Raw genomic sequence first — 23,549 nt, 5'->3', positions numbered from 1 at the left:
AGGCAATGGCCATGAGAGGGCCCTGCCTGCAAGACTCCTGAGGCTCGAGGGTGCCTCCCACCCACAAAGTCCAGAGCCTTAGACACTGGCTCTGGACTAGTCTGCGCTCCACTGTTCCCGCCCCACTTCTGAGAAGTTTGTCAGAGGCTCAAAGAAATAAGGGCCGAGAACAAAAGGGGAGGTGATCCTAGATAGGCCTGAGTCTGGTCTCCCGTCGACTCCGGGGAGTTCTGAAAGGCTGGGAGCCAGGAGTTGTGAATTCGAGGGCACCAAGGAATCCTGCCCTGGGAGGCAGAATGAAAAGGGGCCAGAGAATCGTCTTATTGCCTTTATTCCGCTGATGGCCCAGCTGGCCCCACTGCAGGGCACTGGGCCAAGCTTTTACACGCTCACCCATGCTCTCTGTGCAGGCCAGGGCATGCACACACGCACACTCACACACACACATACCATCTCTGGCTCTGAGAGTCAGTCTCTGGGGGGTGAGGGGCTGCTCCTCAGCCTGACCCTGCCCGCCCTTTTATGACAGCACCAAGGGCGGGGGTGGGCCAGAGCCCTCAGCCCCAGAACAACAGTCCCTGTGCAAACTGGAGGTGCCAGCTGGCTTTGGGGTGGGGGTGTCACATTTCCCCATTCCCAGAGTCCCCTCCTCCAGTTCCTGAGGGAGGGACTGCTTTCTGCCTACCTGGGGGGCCGGACCCCTGCCAGGGCTGGGCCCTGTGGAACCCAGGCTCATCCCCCACCTGACCTGTGGGACCTCTAGGACAGAAGCACGGCCAAGTCTGAGGTTGTGGGGATCCCCCGCTGGAAAGCAGGAAGACTTGGGCCCCAGTGGGTCTGGGGAGGGGTCACCACTCCCTCTCCTAATCCATCTTCAATATGAAGAGGTTTGGGGCACACTTCCTGGGGAGCGAGCACAGGCCTGGAGAAGTTCCAGTGTGGGCTCTCCCCACAGTTCCATCTTCTGGGCCACAGCCTATAGCCAGGCATCCAAAAGTCCAAAAGTCCGGCTGGCTGGTCAGAGTCCCCGTGCAGTCCTTGGGGGCACCCACCCGGTAGGAGTCGGTGTCAGACCTGCACGGGCAGCGTCTGGTTCATCTGCAGTCGCATGTCCTGGATACTGCTGAGGATCTTCTTCTGGTGGCCAGCCAAGGTGACCCCAATCCGGAGCAGGTCTCTGCAGGACAGCCCAAGGGCAGGGTCAGTCCCTCCCCTCCTGCTCCATCGCCCCAGCCCCAGCCCAGAGGCCCCCACCCTGCCCCTCCACATCAGTCACACTCACTCTGCAGTCATCTGGGCCACCAGGTCGAAGGACGCAAACCCCGCGCTGACGAAGCTCTCCTTGTACCGCCCCATCTTGATGGCGTCCAGCCAGTCGCCAACTGTCGTGAAGGTCGTGTAATCGGGGACCGTGCGGTCCAGGAGGGGCTGTGACATGCTGTGGGGAGCAGAATGGGACGTGGTGGGTGCCAAGGGCAGGGGGCACTGAGGTAGGGCTGCTGGCTCGAGGGCAGGGTGGGCAGAGGGGCAGGCGTACTGACCCAGACTGGGCACTGGCGATGACCTTGAGGCTAGCAGCATTGCGGATGAGCTTGTCCAGGGTGTTGACGATCTGGGAGAACTTGGGCCTGAGGTTGCGGTCCCGCACCCAGCAGTCCAGCATGAGCTGGTGCAGCGCAGTGGGGCAGTCCATGGGTGGGGGCAGCCGGTAATCCTGCTCCACGGCGTTGATGACCTGGGCCGAGGCCAGGGAAACCCGGGGTGAGCATCCACTCTGCTCCCCGGCCAGCTGCCGCCCCTGCCCGCTCAGGCTCAGCCCCACTCACGTCCTGGTTGCTCATGTCCCAGTAGGGCCGCTCTCCGTAGCTCATGACCTCCCACATAACGATCCCATAGCTCCAGACGTCACTAGCAGAAGTGAACTTCCGATAGGCTATGGCCTCCGGGGCGGTCCAGCGGATAGGGATCTTCCCGCCCTGGTGGGGGGGGCACAGGCCCTTCACCCGGAGACTCGGGGTGGGCCCCCAGCCCCGAGCCCCGGCCTGGCTGGCCCCACCCCCAGTGTCCCTCCCGGCTGCTTCCTGTACCAGGGAGCTGGTGTAGGTGGGATCGGAGGGGTCATCCTCCAGGAAGCGGGAGAGGCCGAAGTCTGAGACTTTGCAGACGAGGTTGCTGTTGACCAGGATGTTGCGGGCAGCCAGGTCGCGGTGCACATAGTTCATCTCCGACAGGTACTTCATGCCCGCAGCGATGCCCCGCAGCATGCCCACCAGCTGGATGACTGTGAACTGCCCGTCGTTGAGCTGGAGGCAACGGCAGGCTCAGGCGGGCCCGTCGTCTCCCTCCTGGCCCAGGGCCTGCTGGACGGCCTGCCCGCCCCCTGCAAGTCCTCAGGGACGGCGGGCAGGGACCGTGCCTCCCCTATTCCTGCAGCCATGCCCAGTGTCCTGAGAGCAACCAGGCATTTGGTATACAGCATCTCAGTGAACCCCCAGCAGGGCCCAATGGCTCTTCCTACTTTCATTTTACAACCTAGACTCAGAGAGGCTAAATAACGCCCCACGTCACACAGCAGCCTGGTGCAGCCGGGAGGCGGGCGAAATCCCATCCTTCTGCTCCGCAGGCCTGGATGTTTGCAGGCACCATGTCCCCCCACTCAACACTGGTGGACTGGACTTGGAGAGGGGTGGGGGGCCGGACCCTGCCCTTCTGGGGGAGGGGGAGTGGTGGGGGCCGGCCCTTACCCGCAGGAAGGAGTCCAGGGCGCAGTTCTCCATGAACTCGGTGAGGATCATGACCGGCCGGCTTTTGGTGACCACGCCCTCCAGCCGGATTATGTTGGGGTGGTCAAACTGGCCCATGATGGAGGCCTCGCTCAGGAAGTCCCGCCGCTGCCTCTCGGTGTAGCCCACCTTCAGCGTCTTGATAGCCACAAACACCTCGCGGCGGCCGGGCTGTTTCAGGCGACCCCGGCACACTTCTCCAAACTCCCCTGCAGGGTGCCGGGCGCAGGTCAGATGCCATCTCTGGGCACCGGCCCTGTACACGGCCCGCCCCCGCCCAGCCCTGGGCCCGCCCCGGCCCCTCACCCCCACTCGGCCCAGGGGACTCACCAGCCCCAATCACCTCCTCGATTTTGACGCACGACACGTCGATCTCCTTGGCAAACTCCCGCACGGCCTCATTAGGGTCCTCGTAGGTAAAAGGGTCGATATAAACCTTCATTCCAGGAGCAACTAGAGGCAGAAGCGGGGGCATGAGAGGGTGACAGAGCTGCAGCCCGGTCTCCTCCGGCGGGGGGCTGCCAGGGACCGCCCTCAGCCTTGCGCAGGCCCTGGGACGCTGCCCCGCCTCCGCCCTGGTGGGAGCACCTTTCGCAGCCTCCCTGCGCAGCCTGCTCCCTCCTCCTCTCCCCGAACCCCTCCCTCCTCCTCCCCACAATGCACGAACTAGGGACCATAAAGGCTGGAAACCAGGATTCCCCTCTCCTTTCCCCCTCATCTCTCATCAAGTCTGAACCTCTCTCCAATTAATCCCTCCCCTCGCTCCCCCTACCCCCGACCTTGTCCAGGCCTTCAGCACTCAGACTATTGCAATAGCCTCCCCGTCTCTGGACTCTTTTCCCACCCATCAATCCTGCCTGCTGCTGTCTTCCTAAACAATACTTTCATTGTGCGACTCCCCCGGCCCGAGAGCCCTTCCTGTTACCTACGGTGGAATCAAGCCCAAACTCCTCTGCCTGCCTTTCACGACCCTCCAAGGACCGGCCGCGGCTCCCAGCGGCTGTCAAACCCGTCTTCTCACTGCCCCCACAGTTGGGCACGCGCTCCACCCCACCCACCACCTTCCAGTGGCTCCCCGAACCAGGAACACTCCCCTCCACCTCCCGCAGCCTGGCTCAGTACAGCGCAGGGCCACCTCCTCCAGGAAGCTGTCCACCTCTCTGAACTCCTACTGCCCTACGCTGGCTTAACGTTTAATTGTTCTCTAATTGTTTCCTGTGTGTATGCATCTTGTCTTTCCCACAGGACTAAATGCTTTTGGGGGCAGGGGTCACAGCTCATTCATCTCTGGGGGCAGCACCAGAGTACCTGGAGTGAGGTGGGGGCTCAGGAAACGGCACTTGATTGGAAGCAGGAGGGAGCTTCCAGGGTGTGCTTACAGGGCTGGAAGTCCCAGGCAGAGAAAAGGGTGTCTCCCAGCCCTGCAGGGGCCTGGGGAGCTTTGGGAGTGGGGAGGACGACGCAGACTCACTGTATTGCTGCAGCTTCTCCGTGTACTCCGAGTCAGAGCCGTGCCGCTGCTTCCTGGAGGTGGCAGGGTGAAAGGGAGGCCTAAGACAAGCCCTTGTTCAGGGGCGCTGACCCCTGCGCTCACAGGAGGGGCAGAGAGAGCACAGGGGCGGCCTGGCGCCTGGTCCCACAGGTGCTGGGTACGGCAGGTACACCGGGACCCGGTGGTCCCTGGGGGGGACTGCCAGTACACACAGGGGGCAGGGGCGAAGTGGGCAGGGACCAGAAAGGCCCTTCCACAAGGAGAGCCTGGGCCCAGGTAGGCTGGGTGGGGGGGCGGCGGTACAGCAGGGATTAGTCCCAGTGGCACGCGGGTTCTAGGAAGCCAAAGGGAAGATCTGAGTGGCCCATGGGAGCAAGCGTGGGGCTGGGAGTACCTGAGGCAGACGACAGCGATGACGACAACGGCCACCAGGAAAACAAGCCCGGCCGTGGCAGAGCCCACGATGAGGGGAAGCTGCTCCTGGAGCGGCGCGGGAGGAAAGCCTGGAGACAGAGGAGGGACTGGTGAGCTGAGGGTGCCAGGGAGGGGCCAGCACCAGACAGGAGCACAGTGGGGCCAGGTACCTCTCTCGCCTGTGGTCTCAAACTCAGCCGGGTGGCTGTACTGCCCGTAGCCAGCCACCGTGCGGGCTCGAACCTGGACCACGTAGCGGGCGTCTGGCCGCAGCCCGTCCAGCTGCACAGAGTTCTTCTGGCTGGTCACGGTGGAGGCGATGCCCTCGCTCTGCAGTGCCAGGAGGAAGAACGCATCCTTAGTGCGGCCCGAGGTCCACCGGTCCCCCACCTACACCCAGACCGGCCCCGCGGGCCCCTCAGCACCCGAGGCCTTGCTCCCCAGGGCCGCCTGACACTCTCTACTTGGCCCAGTGCTGCCCGAGGCCACCTCCTGCCCACTGAGGCGCTGACCTTCTCAAAGTACTTCATCTCATAGTCCAGGATGACTCCGTTGGGTCGCTCTGGGGGCGCCCAGGACAGGGTCAGGCTGCTGCCCGAGCTGCTGTGCAGGTGCAGTGTAGGCACTTCGGACGGGGCTGCGGGAAGAGCGGGGGGCTCGCCATGGGCTCCTCAGGCCCTGACACCCTTCCCAGGACCCAGTTCTGTGAGACCTCTGAGGGTCCCAGCCCCATCCAGGGGAAAATGGCCTGGGCCCCGGCCTCCCGTGTCCCCTCCTCACCGGCCTGGTTGGTGGTGATGTTCACGGTCGCATGGCGAGGCGGCAGGGGGCTCTTGCCCGAGACGCCGTTGACTGCCTGCACCTCAAAGGTGTAGCGCGTGTGGGCCAGCAGGTGGCTGATGTGGACTCGGCGCTCCGTCAGGCCCAGCTGCCGAGGCACAAACTCCACGTTGTCATCGCAGCGCGAGCAGGCCAAGGGTCCCGCGGTCCCAGGGCTCCCGTGGCACTTCTTGCAGATGACGTTGTAAAGGAGGTCGTCTCGGCCCCCCAGGTCCCGGGGCTCGCTCCACTCGAGGACCAGTGAGGTCTCGTTCACGTTGGAGATCACGCCCCGGGGCGGAGAGGGCACCGCTGGGGGAAGGCGGGGAGAGAGCAGTGAGCTGGGTCCCACACCCCACCTCGGTCTCCACTTTAATAGGCAGAAGACCTTTCCTGCTTCAGCGGGAGAACTATCTATCCCTCGAGCTGTCACTTCAGTGCCACTTCCTCTTGGGAGCCTTCCTTGCTTCTTCTCCCCATCCTCTGCATTCCCATAATGCAATTTCTGGGTGCCCTTCTAGGTCAGCGCTTTCCATACTAGATGGCCATTACGTGTTTTCACTTCTGTGTCCCCCACTGGGTCATGAGCTCCTTTAGGACAATGACTGTCTCATTCTCCACATACCAAATGCCAGAGCAGGGAAAATGCGATGCGCCCTCCTTGGGTAGGGTGGGGGCCAGAGAGCAGCATCTCCAAATAGAGGAAGGAGCACCCAACTAGAAGCTCAAGCTGGTTCGCGATGTCTGGCTAGGAGCTAGTAGAAGCTGATTAAGTGGTGGTGGAAGGGATGTGCCAGCTGACCCCGATTCTGGCTTAGGGACGATCACTTTCTAGCTGTGCCATCTTGAACACAATATCTAACCTCCCTGAGCCTCGGCTTCCCCCTCCAGAAAACAGGGACTTCACAGTGACTGTTTAGGCCCCCCGAGGTGGGCGCCCCCAGAAGAACCCGGGGTGGCTGAGGGCAGTGTGCACTCACTGGTACAGGCACTGTCTGCAGAGTCCGAGTCGGCGCGGTAGAAGTTATTGTGGCAGGTGCAGATGCTGGAGGCCGGCGAGGTGGTCCGGCTGTTGGGGGGGCAGGGGAGGCAGGGCCCCTCTCCCTGCTTTGCCTTGTAGCTCCCGGGGGGACAGGCTGTGGGGTGGGAAGAGGATGGACAGCGCTCACCCCCCTTCCCAGGCCCTGCAGACACCAGTCCTCCACACCTCCGGGAGAACCTGGCCCTGCCACAGCCTCGGGCTTGGCTCCTCCACTGCCCAGGCTGTGGGGGCAACGCGAGGACTGCCTAACTCCAGCTGCAGCCACCCAAGGCCCTTCTGCCCCCTGGAAACCCCTGCCCATGCCCCATTCCAACCCCAGGACTCCCTGGTGAAGACGTCAGCCCCACCCCCTGGCCAGCTGGCTGTTGAGGCAGGGTGGAGGGGAGGGAAGAGACCACCGGGGGGCTGCTGGCACCCTGTACCTGCTTGCATGCCCCTCCCCCCAGAAGCTTTTAGGAAAATCACCCCAGAACAGCCAAGAGGTGGGCCCTCAGTGCTTCACAGCCACCCTCCCTCCCCATCCACCAGGAGCAGGGGTGCAGGCTTAGGAGGGTGAGTAAAGGAGGGAAAGAAAGCAGGCAGGGAGCCTGGGGTGAGCTGGAGTTCAGAGGCCTCACAGCGGCCACAAGGGGAACCCCAAGCTCCAAAGTTAGCTAAGAGTTCAGTGCGTGAAATTCCCTTCTCCCACATCAAATCCCCCTATCTAGGGTGGCCAAATAATTTATTATTCAAACTGGAATATCTGGGGAGTTCAAGGAGGCACTAGCAATAATTGTCAGAAGAATGAACATAAACCAGGGCTGTCCTAGAAAGCTAAAGCGTATGGTCACCCTATCGGTATGGACTGGGGGAGATGGGGGTGTCACTGAGGGTGGATGCCCTTCTCTGGGGTCCAGTCCCCCCCCACTAAGGTGCTGTCTAGCCTAGCTCTTTGGAACCAGTGGAGGAGGGGGCAGAGGCCAGGCCAGCCGGCTGCTATGGGAACCAGCATGCATTTCCTGCCAGGGACCTGCGGAGTGTTAGCCCCTCTCCAGGCTGTCAAGCTCATCACCCCCACCCTCTTTCTGCACTTAAGAAAAGGAAGTCTGGGGCAGGTTCCCATAGAGAAGTGGAGTGCGGCCGGGCAAGGCAGTGGTCACCTTCCATGACAACACCAGGCCCTGCAGCCAGGCCAAGGCTGCCCAGCACCCTTACTCCCAGGGCTGGGGTGAGAGCCGCACCCCACTCCTCAGAGCTCTGGGATGCAGGCCGCAGAAGAACAGGCTCTCAGCACCTTCATCCCGCAGGGCAGGGCCCTGGGCTAGGTTTCAGTCCTGGCCCCAACATTTCCTAGCTGGATGGCCTTAGGAGCAGAGCCTCTTTGAGACTCATTTTACTTACTTGCAAAATAAGAGCAGTAAGTGGACTCTACCCTACAAGGCTGTATGTAGTGGGGCTCAAATGAGAGACTCCTACGTGAGGGGGTTCTGTGCCTGGGAAGTCTAGTATAATGTAAGGTCTACGCAAGCCACCGGACCTCATGTATAAAATAAGGAAAAAGCCATCCCTGTCAGGAAGCGGATTTAGCTCAACTGATAGAGCATCTGCCTACGACACAGGACGTCCAGGGTTCAAACCCAGGGCCTCCTGACCCGTGTGGTGAGCTGGCCCACGTGCAGTGCTGATACACACAAGGAGTACAGTGCCACATAGGGGTGTCCCCCGCAGTGGGGAGCCCCACGCACAAGGAGTGTGCCCCTCAAGGAGAGCGGCCCTATGCAAAAAAGTGCAGCCTGCAGGAGTGGTGCCACACACATGGAGAGCTGGCACAGCAAGATGACACAACAAAAAGAGACACAGATTCCCGGTGCTGCTGACAAGAATACGAGTGGACACAGAAAAACACACAGTGAATGGACACAGAGAACAAACAGACCATTGGGGGGGCGGGGCGGAAGGGGAGAAATAAAAATAAATCTTTAGGGAAAAAAAACTATCCCTGTCCTCCACACGTCTTGAGTGCAGAGACTCACGGCGTTTGCACTCCCCAGGTGCCAGGCACTGTTCTAGGGCTTTCTGTGCCTCACCTCACTTAAGCCTCACTAGTCACTCTATGGAGGAACCACCGTTTTACACATGAGGAGATAAGCAACTTGCCCAAGGTCACATAGCTGGTAAGTGGCAGGGCCAATGCTCAGGACTTGAGGAACTGGGCCCCGAACCCACTGCCACAAGGAGGAGATGAGACCCCGAGGTCAAAGGGTCAAGCCAGAGCTGCCCACAGCCCCTTCCCTGCAGCTCTGGGCCCTTCCAGCACTTTCAGGGTAGAATGTACAGCTGAGGGGAGACCACGCGAGCACCTCTACCAGCCCCCCAAGCCCCTGACTGGGCTCTTCAAGAGGCCCACTTGCCAAGGATTCCACGTCTCTCATCCTCTCTCCTTAATTTTGCGCCCCCCCCCCCCTTTTTTCCTCCTGCCTCTCCTCATTTTCTCTCTCTCATCTCTCTCCTTGGCTCCTTCTTACATCCGGTGCACCTGACATCACTCTTCTATTTCCTCCCCCCACCGCAGCCAGGAGGCATTGGGTAGGGAGCAGTGGCTCAGACCGTCCCCTCCCCTGTCCCCTCCCCCCAGGCCGGCCCCCACTCACGGCGGCACTGGCTCTCCTTGGCGGCTGGCTCGTGGCCGGTGGCGCAGGTGCAGGCGCCCACGGGCACCATCCACTCCCCGTCGCCATTGCAGTAGAGCTTGAGTGGCACCGACACCTCCACAGCGTTAGGGATGCAGGTGCCGGGGGCAATGACCAGCGAGGTGGGCTCGGCCCCGGTCAGGGTCTCGGGGAAGAGCGCGAAGCCTGCTGTCGTGGAGGCACACTTCTTGTAGAAGGCACGCACGGAGATGAGCGACACGCAGGCGCCCTGGTCCTGGAAGGCTAAGTAGAAGCCGGCCTTGGAGAGCGGCCCGAAGCTGCGCACCTTGGTGTTGACGCGGCCGGTGTCGAGCCGCGAGAAGCTCTCATCGGGCGCGATGGTGTCCACCTTCACGTAGGGGTTCTCCATCCAGAAGGGGGTGGAGGCCGAGGCCACGTCGCTGTCAGCCTCGTAGTAGAAGAGGTTAAAGGTCTCCTTGCAGGAGCCGGGGATGTTGGGGATGCTGTTGCAGTCACGCACGGTGAACTTGAGCTCCACGTAGACGCGCTGCACGTCCCGCCGCCAGATGAACCCCGTGCGAAGCCAGTTGTTCTGGCTGGACTTGAGCACGTTACACACCTGGTACGTGCGGATAGGATTCGTGGCCTCGTCGTAGCCACTCACCTCCTCCCACTGCACATGGAACATGCAGGAGAGACAGTGAGCGCCAACATTTGCAACAGTTTCCCATGTGCCCAGGCCTGCTTTATTTTCTCCGCAAAGATGCTTCCACGGTGTCACGGCTGAGCACAGGGACTGTGGAGCCAGACTACATGGGTTCAAATCCCAGCTCTGTTTGGCTGCATGACCATAGGTAAGTCACTTAACTTCCCTATGCCTCACTTTCCCATCTGTATCATGGAGATGAAAATGATAAACACATAGAGATGTGTAAGGAATAAACAATTTTATATGAATAAGGCACTTAGAACATGGCTGAGCATGTGGTAGGTATGACTTGAGTATTTTAGCTCCAGTATTTATTATCTTTGTGTCTCATTTTTCTCATCTATAAGAAGGGGCTGATTGGAATTAAAGAGGGCTGTGAGGAATTAAAAAATATACGTAATGGGCTTATTACAGAGCCTGAGACAGAGCAAGCTTTCAACAAATACAGGCTATTGCTATTACCATCACACTTAATCTTCACCACTCCACAAAGAAGTGCTATTTTTTTGTTCCCATTTGAGAGATGAAACCAAGGCTCACAGAAGGTAAGGCCTGGCCAAGGTCAAGCCTGATGACTGCACTGCTATTCCAGGCTACCCAGCGCTCCTTAGCGTGGAGCCACCAAGGCCATTCAGGATGGTAATTAGAACACTTCAGAGATGTTAGACTACAGGAATTTAAAGGTCAAAAAATGGAGGTCGAGAGAGGTACAATGCCTTGCTCAAGGTCACCCAGCAAATTAGAGATCTGAGACTAAGGATTCCCGATTCTCAAGCCTGGGCTCTTTCCTGGATGGTCAGAACAGACATGCAGAAGGCTGTCGGGCAGGAGAGGGATGGGGACAAGTGGAAGACAGGCTGAGAGGTGGGCAGAGGGGAAATGGGATGACGGTGGTGGGGGAGAGTGGTGCGCACAGGCAGGCAGAAGGGTGAGGGGCAAAAGCACCCACAGAGAAGGGCCGTCAGGCAAGAAGCAAGGTGCAGGTGAAGAGGATGGGGGCTGCGCCAGGGGGTGAGAGTCACAGGCAGAGGCTGAGCAGAGAGGGGTGCCAGGAGAGGGGGGATGTCAGGAGAGGGGGGGATGTCAGGAGAGGGGGGATGCCTGGAGAGGGGAGGGGTGCCAGGAGAGGGGGGATGCCAGGAGAGGGGAGGGGTGCCAGGAGAGGGGGGGTGGCCCAAGTGGCAACCAACACGCAGGAGAGATAGTCTTACCCCACTTTCTGGATGCGACGTCCATGCCAACTCAGATGTCACCCATTTAGTGTCCATGAGGGTCTCTGCGGGAACAAGAGTAGGAAAAGGTCAGGGGCTAAACAACATAGGGAAAAGAAGGCACCCAGGAAAAACAAGGTCACAGGAGCCCATTCCCACCAGGTGCCCTCCAGGCCCTGAAGCCCCCAGCACCCTGCCCTGGAGGAGCCCCACAGCCGGCTCCTCCAGAGATGCCCTAGCCCCAGCGACGTCAGGTCAGGCAGGCTGGGGGTGGCGTCTGCCCCTGACCCCCGGCCTGTGTTAATGAGGCAGAGCCAGGCGGTTCACACACCTACAGGCTGGGCTAATCTCCACACAAAGGGGCCGGCACGGCCTTTATCCTGGAACAAAGGGCTGCGTGCTTCAGACCCAGCAGCCCAGGCCTCCCCGACTCCATTCCCAACACAAAGACCCAGTCCCACACACTGCCTTGGCCAGCTTCTGCCTCACCTCTCACTCATCCACCCAAGAGGGATGGGGCAGCAATATTCTTCGAGGGTGGTGTGGGGGCCACCAAGACCCAGAACCAGCTCCTAGAGAGCTAGTTCAATTCTTGCATTCTTGGAGGAAGGTATTGTTAGCACACTAGTACTGCTGAGGAAACCGAAGCTCAGATAAAGTAAATATACTTAGAGCACCCAAGGCAAAACTGCCAGGACTTGGATGAGGGGTTGAAGTGTACTCCAAATTGGGGTCCGATAGACCTGAATTTGAGGTACCCTCTGATGGCCAGATGCCCCTCTGTAATGGGGGGTGGAGAGAGCCTGGCAAACTTGCAGATTCTGTAAGTCCCAACAGGGCTGTCTCCTCCTCCAGGAAGCCTTCAGGGAATAACCAAGTCAGGGTTAGATGCATACAGGGCCATGAGCTTTTTACAGTACTCTGGGCCACAGGAAGAGCCCACTAATGCTCTGCCATAAACTAGCACCCCTAACCTGCTTCTGGGCTCGGCCTGGCCAACTCTGCTCTCTGAAAATCAGTGCTGACTCCAAGCTCAGACCTAAGAGCAGCCAAGGGAGGGAAGAGGCACTGACTCCTTTCTCGTAGCCAGCCGGCAGCCAGTAGGGCCGGCCGGGGGCAGGGGGGGTGGGACACATGGGGGTGGCTTGCAGCCTTCGCTGGTTTTCTGGAGTCTCTGGGTCTGAGCAGAGGAAGGTGGAGGCCACAGCGGGTGGAGAGGCCGCGGCGGCCCCTGCCCCCACGTTGGGCTGAGGGGGCTGGCATCAGCCATTAGCTGCTGGGAACGAGGCTCCCTCCTCCTCCTCCTCCTCCTCCTCCTCCTGCAGCAGCAGCTGGTCCCTGGAGGACCCCGGCTGCAGGGTGAGCTACTCCAGCTTCGTCGGGGGCCTGTCAGGCCGCTCTGGCAGATAGACAGACAGGCACAGGCATTCAGCAGGGGGGCGGGAGGTGGGGTATGGGGAGGGAAGCAGAGCTGGGCAGAAAACAGGGGCCCGGGGAGCCGCGGGTAAAGCGGCGGGGCTGAGCAGGGTCTTCCCAGGCGGATTCGGGTGGGCGGGCGCAGAGATGGAGGGACGCGCAGAGCGGGCTGGCTGGGACCAGACAGCCGGGATGGCCGGCGGCGCACTACAAAAGGCAGTGAGATGGAGAGGCGAGGAGGCCCGGGGAGACAGAGACAGAGAGGGCGCTTAAGTTGCCAAGTGGCCTCTTCCCCAGCCAGCATCCCGGAGAAGTCCCAACCCGGGGATCGGCGCGCGCCAAGCGCCCCGCCCCCTCCCGCTCCCCAGCCAGCCAGTCCGCCCGCTTGTCTGCCCGCCTGTGGGCCCGAGCAGGCAAGGGCTCCCACCGCTGCCTCGCTCACCGCCTCCCTCTCCCTCACTTCCTTCTGCTCAGCCTGTGCCAAACCCATCTGGAACTGTTTAAACCCAAATATTCAGTCCCCTCCCCCCTCCAGCCAGATTCCTCTACAGTTTAAAACAAGCCCTGCGCTGGCTCCGAGGAGGGAGAAGGGAGGGGAGGCGGGCAGGCAGGAGGGCGGGAGGGAGGCAGGCTCTTCGTTTCTGTTTAATTTCTGGGGAGAGAGAGGGAGGGGATCGGCCCTTGGCCATCGCTCAGCCTTGGCCATCGCTCAATCTCGGCACATTTTTCCCATTAATGAGGAGAGGATTTAGATTTCGAGTCATGTGTGCCTGAGGAAGGGCTCCGGTCACCCTGGTGGGGAGGGGGGCTTGCTCTTGGTTTCCCTGCTTCTCTGGGGAGGGGGGCCTGCACCAATCAGCCTTCCCAAGCACTAGAGGGAAGGCAAGGACCTACTCAGACCGGGAGGTGCGGCCTCAGCCTTCTTACCTGGGCAGGGCAGGGGGTGGGGGGAGGGGGCCACAGATCTGGGGAGGGACCCAAGGCAGCAGAGCCCACCTTCTCTTTGCTATGTGTGTGGCATGTGCGTGTGTGCGCACATGCTGGGCGCAGGATGCGAGGCACAGGGGGTAAGGACAAGGGAACGAGTAGGCAATCTGCAGACTCCCCCAGCTGCCTAGCGCATCCCCATGCGCCTCTGCCTCACCATGTGGCCGGTGGAGGGAGAGGAAGTTGGCCGCCCCCCAGACACAGAGCAAGGGACCCCCAACAGCTCCGCCCAGCCCCACACCAAGTCAGTGGGGAAGTTGGTTCCAGGCCGGGGTCTTTCTAGGATTGAGGATTCAATGCTCAGACATGCAGCAATAGCTCTTCAGGTCCCCACAGGTTTCCAGAGGGCAGCGGAGAACAGCCACGTGGCAGCAGCTGTGTGGCTCGCGCCTGTGTGCACAAACACACAGATTCACAAGCAGCACCCAGTTCTCAGTGGCCAGGCGCATTCCCTACCACCAGGGCCAAAGAGCGACAAGTCAACACATATGGTTGACAAAAACACACAAAGCCACAGAAGCCCGCAAACACACACAGCTCCATCCACAGCCCCGGTCTGTCTCTCTTAGACACACGGACGCATATGGTACAAACGGATTAGTTTTCCTTAGACATTCATATAAAGCGAATCTTTTCTTACACATATTTGGCTTGCCTTAGGCAGAGGCTCACTCTTACAGTCCTCCTTTCATATGTTCAGACTTCCTGAGACATATGCATACACAGAGGGCAAACACACCCAACAGTGCATTCTCCTTACTCACCCAACTGCACATACTACTGCCAGCCACAAGTCACAGTCCTGAGTGTAGTCAAGTGCAGACACAAACACCAGTTTCCCCTAACAGGCTGGGTGACATGCTCTTACACAGTTGCCTGCAAACTACAGTCAGCTGCGCACACACAGATGCCCAGTGGCACTGTACCATGTCACAACCCCCTCCCTGGAGCCTACTGACCGCACAACTTTCAATCCCTTGAGTTCGTGTAAAGCCTCAGAGTTGCATCCATCACGCACATGCAACACACACCACACAATGCGAGCATGTTGGTTCTAGGGGATGCGTCTTCAGGTGCAAAGGGGGAAGAGCAGGGAGAGGGCAATGGCCCTCAGACCTTCCCTTCCATGTTCCCTGGTCACCATCCTGCCCCCAACTGTGTGGTGCCTCTTCCTCAGGCAGGACAGCCACACAGGCCACTCTTGCTGAGAAGGCAGGGGTGTCAGGGCAGTCCTGGGCAAGAGCAGAGGGGAGGGTGGAGGGGTAGCCAGTGAGGAGTCAGCCACCACCTGCTTCCTGATGCCCTTGCTCGGCCTGGAGTTGTCAGTCAGGTCGCCAGGCTGGGGTGGGGCAGCGCACGAAGATGATTCCAGGTGTGGCTGGGTGCAGCCTCCCTAGGCACAGCCCCTGCCCAGGCAGCAGGCCACTTTCCTGCCAGCCCAGTGGCACCGTCTCAAGGGTCCCTGAGCCCTTGGGGAGGGGGTAGCATCATGGAGCGATGTAGCCCCAGGAGCTTTAGGCAGACTCTTCCATGCACCAGCTGAGAGTCCAGCATGAGGAGAGTATCGCCGGCAGCCCTGGGCCAAGGGCACCAGTCGAGAGCCTGCTGCCTGCGCTGGGGAAGGGCCAGCCCACCCAGGTTTCTGCCAGACCCCACAGCACCCCAGATCCCCACTCCCCCAGAGCACCCTGCCTTGGGGGCAGCAGTGTCACTGATAGCCAGAGAAATAAAAAAATCTGGGGACAGAAGTAAGAAGCCTCCAGCCCAAACCCACACGTGCCAGTCTGCACACTCAGGGTGGCCAGCCTGAGGAGAATGGGGTTTGGGGGGGACCCTACCAGGGGGCCCAGAGGGCGTGCATGTTTGTGGGAAACCTCACGCATCCAGGGCCACCTCCCACTGCCCTGCCACAGCCCTTTGGCCCCCCTATCTGGGGTGGAAGGGAGGGGATTTACACATTTTGTTCTTCGTTCTTCCCCTCAGATCCTGGGGCTTTACGATTAAACAAACCTGAGAGGGAGGAGAGAGGCAGCAGCACAGGGTAGGGAGCCCAAATGCCTCAGTGCCCATCCATGCCCCCCCCCCCGGACCTGGCCAGCCAGAGGGGTGGATGGACAGACAGCTCCTCCGGGAGACCCTGGAGCCCTTCCCTGGGACGTGGGTCTAGCCAGGAGTCTAGGGGCAGAAGGCAGCGGGAGAGCTTGGGCAGGGGGCCTTTCCTACCCCATCAGGTACCCAGCTGTACCCTGTCTTCCTCCCAGCCCCCACCCCCCGCTGCCCAATCCCGACAAACCAGTTTGACTCAGCACAACAGGCAGGGCTACAATTTTCAAACTATGCAGGCCTGGTGATTCAGCCTCTTCATGCTGTTTAATTAGTGTAAGGCCGGGTGGCAGAGGCCTTGCCCACGGCAGCTTCGGCTTTAGCGCTGCTGCAGCGGCCACAGCGTTGGAGGTGGTGGCGGCGATGGCAGCTCTAGCTAAGGGGAGGGCAGTGGTGAGCAAACTGGTTCCCCTAAATATCTGCTGCTCTCCCTCATCAGCGGCCCTGAAGTGCTAGCTCAGGGCAAACGGATGGGGGTGGAGGCGGGGGGGGGGGGGGGGGGGGGGGGGGAGCAGAGGTGACGCAAACAAAACAACTGAGCGAACCACAAAAGCCTCAGACCCATTGTCCCCTCTCAGGGACCACTGTCCCTGCTGCTGGCTCGGACTCACACACCCCCTCCTTCCCTTGGGGACCAGTCGGACCACAGAGCCAACTCAGCTAACATGGCTTGGCTGGGAGGGGGTTGCAGGCCCCCACTCTTAGGATCCAGTGCCTGCTTCTCTTTTCCAAGAGTCGGCTCCCAGCAGGGACCTGGCCGTCCCATCTCAGGTGTAAGAGGCCCTTCCTCACTGAGGGCCCATGGCTGACCTGCTCTCCAGACTGGACCACACCCCCCAGCCCATTCATGGTCCTGAAGATTCAAGAGAATGATCCTGGTTTGGGGGAACTGAGGAACACGAGTCAAAAGGAGAGTGAGCAACAAGGCAGCCCAGTTTCCCTGAGCCTGTGGGTAACTGGGGTGGGGGCGTGGGGGGCAGAGGCAGGCAGGGTAATTAATCAGAGGGCAAGGGGTGTTTCTTCAACCAGGGAGGGCAAACGAATGGCCCTGGTCTCACGCACATGAAAATTGGATGAGCTCCTTGGATTCAGACTCTTGGTAGAGGACCCAGGCGCCAGACAGTACCTAGTCAGTAGGGCCATGAGGGGCAGCACCCACAGTCCAGGGACCTCAAGCTTAAAGGTAATGACTCTCAGGCCAAGGGCAAATCAAGACCTGGAGAAGTCGCATGGTAAGCTGGGGCCAGGAGGACTCTAGGCTCCCAACTGTAAAGACTGGGGGCTGATCAGATCTTCGTGCCAAGGGTCTCACATAGCCCCAGCCTCTGGTCACAGCCCGGGACCCTTGCAGTCCACCCACCCCACCCTATAAGCCCAGGAATGGCGAGGGCTGTGCAGACCCTGGGGTCAGAGACCAGCGGCACCGACTGCTCTTCCCAGCCCTTCTCCTCCTAGGGCTGCAGGGTGATGGAGAGAGGGGGCACCTTCCCCAGGAGTTCAGCCCTCCAGGCGTCCCTCCCCTCTTCCCGGCAGCCCTTCCTCTAACCTCCCTCCAGCAGGGCAAGGGCACACACGGAAGCTGCCAAACCCCAGTTTCACTTCCGAGGCTCCCCAGGAAGCAAAACCTAGGCTAATAATAATAACAGCAGCTCACCCTTGAATAACAATGACTACATGCTAAACATTTTACACGTATTAACTTTCCATCTTCCGAGCAACCCAGTGAGGCAGGTACTATTACTAGCTCCACTTCACAGGCATGGGCACTCACAGGAGGGTAGGAAGGTGTGTGGCAGCCACCCATCCAGCGCGCTCTCTCTCTCACACACATACATACACACACACCCCACACACCACCTGAAGACCATAGGGTCTGAGGCATGGCAAACACGAAGGCGTTGGTGGGGTAGCCCAGAAGCTGGAAGGCACTGCTACTTCCTAGGGCAGGCCCACGCCAACCTGGTCTCAGCGCTCCTCCCAGCCAGGTGGAGCCCTAAAGGTTGAGGGAGGAGGGGCGGGCAGGGTAGGGGGCAACTGGTCCTACTGCCCTCTTTTACCTGGGCTGCCACGGCATATCAAGACTCTGGTTCCTGGGCAGCCCCTAGTTTCTGACTAGGGACTGCCTCAGAGGATGAAGCAGATTGTGAAAAGAAGGAAGGAAGGAAGAAAGGGAGAGAGGGAGTGGGGGGGGCGGTGAGCCTCCCCAAGGAGCCCTTGCTCACCTGATCCAAACCACGCCTCCCACCCAGCTCCCCGCACAGTACCCACCACACCCCACAACAAGGGCCCTGGGCCTGGCACACACAGGTGGTACACAGCTCCTTGAGTGTGTGACTGCATGTATGTCAGTGTCGCCTGTTCCACGGTGGGAGACTCACAGAGAACTAGAACACGCTCCCCGGCTCACACCCTTAAGGCAATCAACAACAAAGCCCTACACAGATTTCTCACGCCTGTGATCCTATCACACACCTGTGGGGGAGTGTGAGCGACTGTACACAAGTGTGGGTGCGACTTCAGTCTGTCCGTCTGAATTCGCATGTGTCCACCGGGGTGACTGGACCTGTCAGCACGAGTGGGCTCACAGATGAAAGGGGCTGGGAACCACAGGAACGTTTTTTCCCCTGGAGAAAATTAGAAGGCACCAAAAGATGCCTTTCTCTCTGAACTGTGTTCTTTTTTCCCTTCCAACCTTTAAGTTTACCAATTGTGAATACATGAACAAAGCAAGTTACACTGAATTCATAATTTGTTCCTAAATTATGAAAGTGGCTAGGTCTGTAAAAGATGTCAAAAATAAGTACTGTCTATATTTTAATTTCTCCCCAAATTTCTGTAGGATTCTCTCCCCACATTAAAGAGGGTTTTTGAACCTCATTGAAAGGCTACAAATATTTTGGAAACGGTCAGTATCTGAGTATGTACGTGGGTCTCTCCATTGTCTGCGATCTGTGTCAGCCTCGGGTCTCGGTCCCTCCCAAGCTTGTGTCAAGTGGCCAGCGTGTGTGTGCGCTCTCCCACCAAGCCAGCAACACGGGCTGTTCATCCAAGTACCGTCCTCTGGAAGTTAGAACTACGCCCTCGGCAGTCTTGGCAGGTTTCACAGAGGCTATTGTGAAGCCGGGTCTTTTCCCACCGGTTAATGAGTAACGCCTACCTGGGCAAACCCCGCAACTTCAGGGATTCAATAGAGACCCAGACTCTCGGATGGAAGGCGGAGGGAGGGGGAGCCGCAGAGCTGGGTGCAGCGCCCGCGTACCCAGCACCTCGTGTGTAGCTGCCGCTCGGTAAACTATAAACAATAACAGGCCCCCGCCTCTCCGCCCCCGCAGCCATCCCCTGACAAAGCGGGGTGCACTCAGATTCTCACAGTTAACTCCAACGGGTTTCTAACCAGCAGATGCCCCCCAACGCGGGGAGTCCCACTTCACCCCCACCCGCGACAGCCCCGCAGCGGCCTCAGAGCTCCCGCCCCGCCGGGTGGGTCGCCCACACTCGCGCACCTCCCGGAGGAGCCGAGGACCCCGCTTCTCTGCTGTGAGTGTGGGGCACTCCCACAAAGGCTCGCCGCGGCGCCGTGACTTTCGCGGACGCGCGTCCCGAGCCGAGCCGCCCGCGGTCCCGCGAGCCGAGGCCCGCCGGGCTCCGACCAGCTCGCGCCTCGCAGGCGGCTGCGGGGGCCGTCCCCCCGGGCCGTGCTGCAGCCCCCGGCCCCGGCGCCAGCGGCGGAGGCGCCTCCGACGTGCGCTCGGGCGGCACGGGACCCCCGGCGCGCGCTCTGCCCCGGGCTCGGGCGGCCCGGCACCGTCCCCCGCGGGCGCGGCCCCCGACGCCCTCACCTTCCAGCGCCCGGCAGCCGGCGGGCAGCAGCAGCGGGAGCAGCAGCAGCGGCGGCAGCAGCGGCAGGAGCCCCGGCGGCGGCGGCGGCGGCGGGCGGGCTCGGGCCATGGCCGGGGCGGGCTCTGGGAGCCGAGCCGGGCCGCCGGGCCGCGCCGGCGGGGCTGCGGGCACCCGGGGGAGGGTGCTCTCGGCGGGCGCTGGGGCAGGGTCGCGTACGGTCCCAGGAGATCCGGGGGAGGAAGGGGCGCGATCCAGGCGGGGGGCTCCGGGGCCGCGGGGCGGCTGGAGCTCGGCGGTCCTCGGGGATGCGGGCAGGCCGGTCCCGCGGGAATCTGGACGGACTGGTCCAGGAGGATCCGGGGAGCTGGGTGCCGGAGGACTCGGGGAGGCTGGCCGGGGCGGGGAGCGCGCGGGTGCTGGTGCTTCGGGACGCACAGTAAGCCGGCGGCGGCGGGCCGACTCGGCTCGGGGCTCGGGGCTCGGGGCTCGGGGCTCCGGGTGCACGCGCCGTCCGGGGTCCGAGCCGGGATCCTGCTGCTCCGCTCACGTACTCACTTCTGCTGTGCCCGGCGCTGGCGCGGCCGCTCTGGTCGGGAGGGGCGGGACCGCCCGCCTGCCCGTCAGCACCGAGGCCCCGCCCCCCGCACCCGGCCGCCCACTCCCAGAACGCCAGGCGGGCTGGTTCCGCCCCGAGAGAGCGCTCCTGGAGTTCAGTTGGCCGCGCCTCTGTCGGGTCTCGGCGGCCGGGAGTGGGCGGAGCCAAGGAAAAGATGAATTAGATTGGGCGGGGCTATGCTGTCTATCAGAGGGAGGACCCCGCCCTCTGTCGCCCATTGGCGTTTAAAACCGAACCTGAGCGAGGAGATGCCAACCGGATACAACGAGCAGGGGGCGCCCCCTTGTGGCCTGCCGTGCCTTAGGACGCCCCCGCGTGGCAGTCTTTTCTCCAGGCATGTTGAGGCTCTAGACTCAGACCTGCACTACTGGAATGGTCCACTGCAACGAAATCTTGCAATCAGGGCTTTCTCGTTTGTTCATTCATTCATTCGGTCATGTATTTAATCAATTACTCAAGTTTTTTTGAGGACCCATAATGTGCTAAGGACTCTGGTAACTGCTCGGGCTACGGCAATGAATAAGACAGGGGTTTGTTTTTTCCTGGAGCTAGTTTAGTGGTGGAGGAGGTATTAAGTCATGGTAGAGTGTAACAAGTAGTCCTTACAGAGGAAAAACAAAGTTGTGTAAGCACATGTGTAGGGGCAGGCTATGTCTGGCCCTAAGGAAATGACATGCAAGCTGAAATATGAACGAGGAGTAGTAGGTGAAGCATGTGTGTTTTAAGAGTGGTGAGGTGTCTGTTTCAGGCAGAGCAAACACACTGTGTGGGGAATTTGAAAAAAGGTGAGATAATCTTTAGAGTTGGAGGCTGAGTGGGGTTGACAGGTGGTTTGGAGGTAGGTATGAGGGATCAGAGGTGGTTTTTTTCTTTTCTTTTGTTTTTTGTTTTTTAGATTCCTGATAAGGTTTGAAGCAGGTTCATTACCTTATCAGGTAGCATTTCAAAAGGATCCTTCCAACCGCTCTGAGGAGGGTGAGTGGGAGGAGCCAATGGTGGAAGCAGGGACCCCAGGTAGGAGGCTGTACAGCGGACAGGTAGGGGAAGACAGGGGCTCAGTCTATGGGGGTGGCTACGGGGATGGAAAGAATAGGCAAGTTTGAAATATATTTAGAAGGTAGAGTTCACTGAAACTTGTGATGGAGTGGTTGAGAGAGATGTGGGAGATGGGGAAGTCAAGCAGGACCCCCAGGTTTCTGCTCTGGGCAAATGGACTGACTTCTGCCCCATTCATTCACTAGACATTTACTATAAGTACTCTGAAACAATAGCTCTTGTTTATTAAGAGGCAGATGTCATTATATTCTCATTTCACAAGCAAAACTGAGATCCAGAAAGGCTTAGTGACTTAACCCAAGTCATGCAGCTGAAAAGTGTGAGGAGTGGGATTGGAACCCAGGTATGTATAGCTTTTAGACACTTCCACTTCATCAGAGACCTAAGGATCACTAAGTGCTTGTTTAAAACTTAGAATTTGATCACACTCCTCAGCCTTGGACCTTGGGGCTCAGATCCCTGGGGTGAGGGGCCCAAGACTGCATTTTTAACAAGCCTCCCAGGTAATTCTGATGCATACTAATGTCTGAGAATCACAATCACCATGCAGCCTCTCACTGTCCCAATTGGGAAAGCATCCCTTCCTGGTCCCTCTGAGCCTTCTCCAGCTCCGCTAAGTTCTCTGGGGATGGAGAGTGAGAGGTCAGACATGAGGTAGCCTCAGATGCAGGATGGCCACACTTAATTCCTTGATGGTGAGTGTTCTAGCTCCAGTCCTGGCACTACCCTGGGGTGAATGAGGTCATGAAACCAGGTTCAAGGACATTGGACAAAGACAGGCCAGAGACAGAGGCATGTGTGTTCCATGGTGCTGGAGGTCAGAAGTCCAGATTCCACCCCAAGCCCTAGGCACACCTCTCAGATCTTTTCTCAAGCTCTAGAGGCTTCCAGTAGCATCCCTCAAGGCTCAGGCGCACAAAAGGGCTCTCGGAGGTCACTTGCTCCACTCTCCCATTTTAGAGCTAGAGAACCTGAAGCCCAGAGATGGGGATTGCGTTGCCTGACAGTCCCCCTACCCTGGAGTGCTGGCTGGGGTTGGGCAAGGTGCTATTCCAGCAGGTGGCCTGGCAGCAACACCTCCCAACTGAAGGTGTTTTTTCTGAGACGGATATGTGAGGCCGGCGCTTCTGTTTGCTCTGCATCTGTGCCAGGCTAGGCCTCGCCCTGGGCAAACACAGCCAGCCGGCGGCAGGCACCAAGCTCCTTTGTTCTTGGGCCTAATAGCAGAGGCAGCAGGGCCAGCAGGTAACGGAGGGCCCGTCCTCGCCGAGTGTTGGCGCCATGGTTCCTACGGGAATGCTTCCTGATCAAGGGGCCGACAGGCTGCGGGGCACCTGAATAACCGCTACAACTGCCCTGGGCAGGAAGGTGACCACCTGGCAACAAAGGGGACGTCGAAGGGGGCAGGTGAAGGGACAGGGGCCCAAAGCCAGGCCAGAGGAGTCCACATGACATGGTGCTGGCCCTTGCCAGGACCAGAAGGGCCTGGGACACCCCTGTCTTTTTGGGTCTGGGTAGCCAGACAGCCCTACCCTCTTTTCTTTCCAAGGATCCCAGGGAGCAGGCTCTGACTTTTGAGTTTGGAATGGGAAGGAGAAACATCCAGACTAAGCTCAAAGGCCCTCCGTCAGCCAATCCTTCTCTGCCCATTTCAGTCCAGGGGGAAGTGATAATGCAGAAATAAGAGCTGGGGCTTCAGTACCAGAGAGACCCAAGTCCAAAGCTTGGCTCAGTCATTTACTTGGTGTGGGTCTTACAATAAAAAGCTGAATCTTTCTGAGTCCACGTATCCACATGTGGGAAAGTGGGATGATAAGCACGCTTCCCTTGCAGGGTTCTTGTGATGCTCTGACCATGAGGTCTGAAACCCTGGAGATGCCTGATACCTGGTCCCTGTGATAGTTAAGACCCTGTGCCCAGAACCACTCTGGGTGTGTTTGATGGCAACTAGAGGACTGTGTGTAAATAGAATTGGGGTCTAACCAACCACAGCCACATTATTAAAAAGATAAACTATATGTTCCTGGGCTTGTGAGTTGGGGATAGTTATAAGAAAGACAAGACTGAGGAGGATGAGAACTTCAGGAAAGTCAGTAAGGGACCTTGACATTGATCAGATGAGTGCTTTGTGGGCTTCTGCTGAGGGCCAGTGAGGACGCCACAGGCAAGAGGTGATGGCGATGGGGCGGGGGTTGAAGCACAGTGTCTGAGTAATCGGGTGGGTGATGGTGTAATTCACGGAAAGGGAGAAGACTTGAAAGGGAGCAGGCTTGGTTGGGAGAGAAGAAGAGTTAGGGATTGAGGGTTTTGTTTTGGACTGAATAAGTTTGGGAGGCTAGTCAGAAATCCACACGGGTGCATGGAGCAGAACTGGTTTTCTTGCCACTCCCACCTCCTCTACTTTCCCCCTTCCTCTCTCTAAGCAGCCTTG

The 23,549-nt window shown here is 59.5% G+C and overlaps 1 protein-coding gene across 2 annotated transcripts; it reads right to left on the bottom strand.

Annotated features, from left to right (window-relative positions):
* Window positions 1–315: 315 nt before the first annotated feature.
* EPHB3 (EPH receptor B3) lies at window positions 316–19,964 on the bottom strand. 2 transcript variants are annotated; one of them, XM_058295484.2, is made up of 16 exons: window positions 19,446–19,964; window positions 11,101–11,165; window positions 9,181–9,853; window positions 6,489–6,644; window positions 5,470–5,820; window positions 5,202–5,326; window positions 4,860–5,019; window positions 4,670–4,778; window positions 4,255–4,307; window positions 3,114–3,236; window positions 2,745–2,992; window positions 2,088–2,303; window positions 1,827–1,976; window positions 1,542–1,735; window positions 1,283–1,438; window positions 316–1,177 (listed from the first exon to the last, which is right to left on the bottom strand). In XM_058295484.2, the coding sequence occupies exons 1-16, from the start codon at window positions 19,552–19,554 to the stop codon at window positions 1,069–1,071; spliced, it is 2,997 nt and encodes a 998-aa protein (XP_058151467.1). In that variant the 5' UTR covers window positions 19,555–19,964; the 3' UTR covers window positions 316–1,068. The 2 variants fall into 2 exon arrangements, with proteins under 2 accessions (XP_058151467.1, XP_071070763.1); XM_071214662.1 differs by lacking the exon at window positions 19,446–19,964 and adding an exon at window positions 14,268–14,297.
* Window positions 19,965–23,549: the final 3,585 nt, after the last annotated feature.

The sequence above is a fragment of the Dasypus novemcinctus genome, chromosome 4 (assembly GCF_030445035.2).
Source record: "Dasypus novemcinctus isolate mDasNov1 chromosome 4, mDasNov1.1.hap2, whole genome shotgun sequence".
NCBI classification, from domain to species: Eukaryota; Metazoa; Chordata; class Mammalia; order Cingulata; family Dasypodidae; genus Dasypus; species Dasypus novemcinctus.
Note: the sequence above shows the minus strand (reverse complement) of the source record. Positions and strands in the feature narration are given on the sequence as shown.

Bases quoted from the DNA above. Each gene is read 5' to 3' on its own strand.
- EPHB3 (XM_058295484.2), bottom strand. From the start codon at position 19,554: ATGGCCCGAGCCCGCCCGCCGCCGCCGCCGCCGCCGGGGCTCCTGCCG. The intron at 11,166-19,445 runs GTGAGGGCGTCG...TTGTTCCCGCAG, and splicing joins CGGCTGCCGGGCGCTGGAAG to AGACCCTCATGGACACTAAA. The intron at 6,645-9,180 runs GTGAGTGGGGGC...CCCACCCCACAG, and splicing joins CAAGGAGAGCCAGTGCCGCC to CCTGTCCCCCCGGGAGCTAC.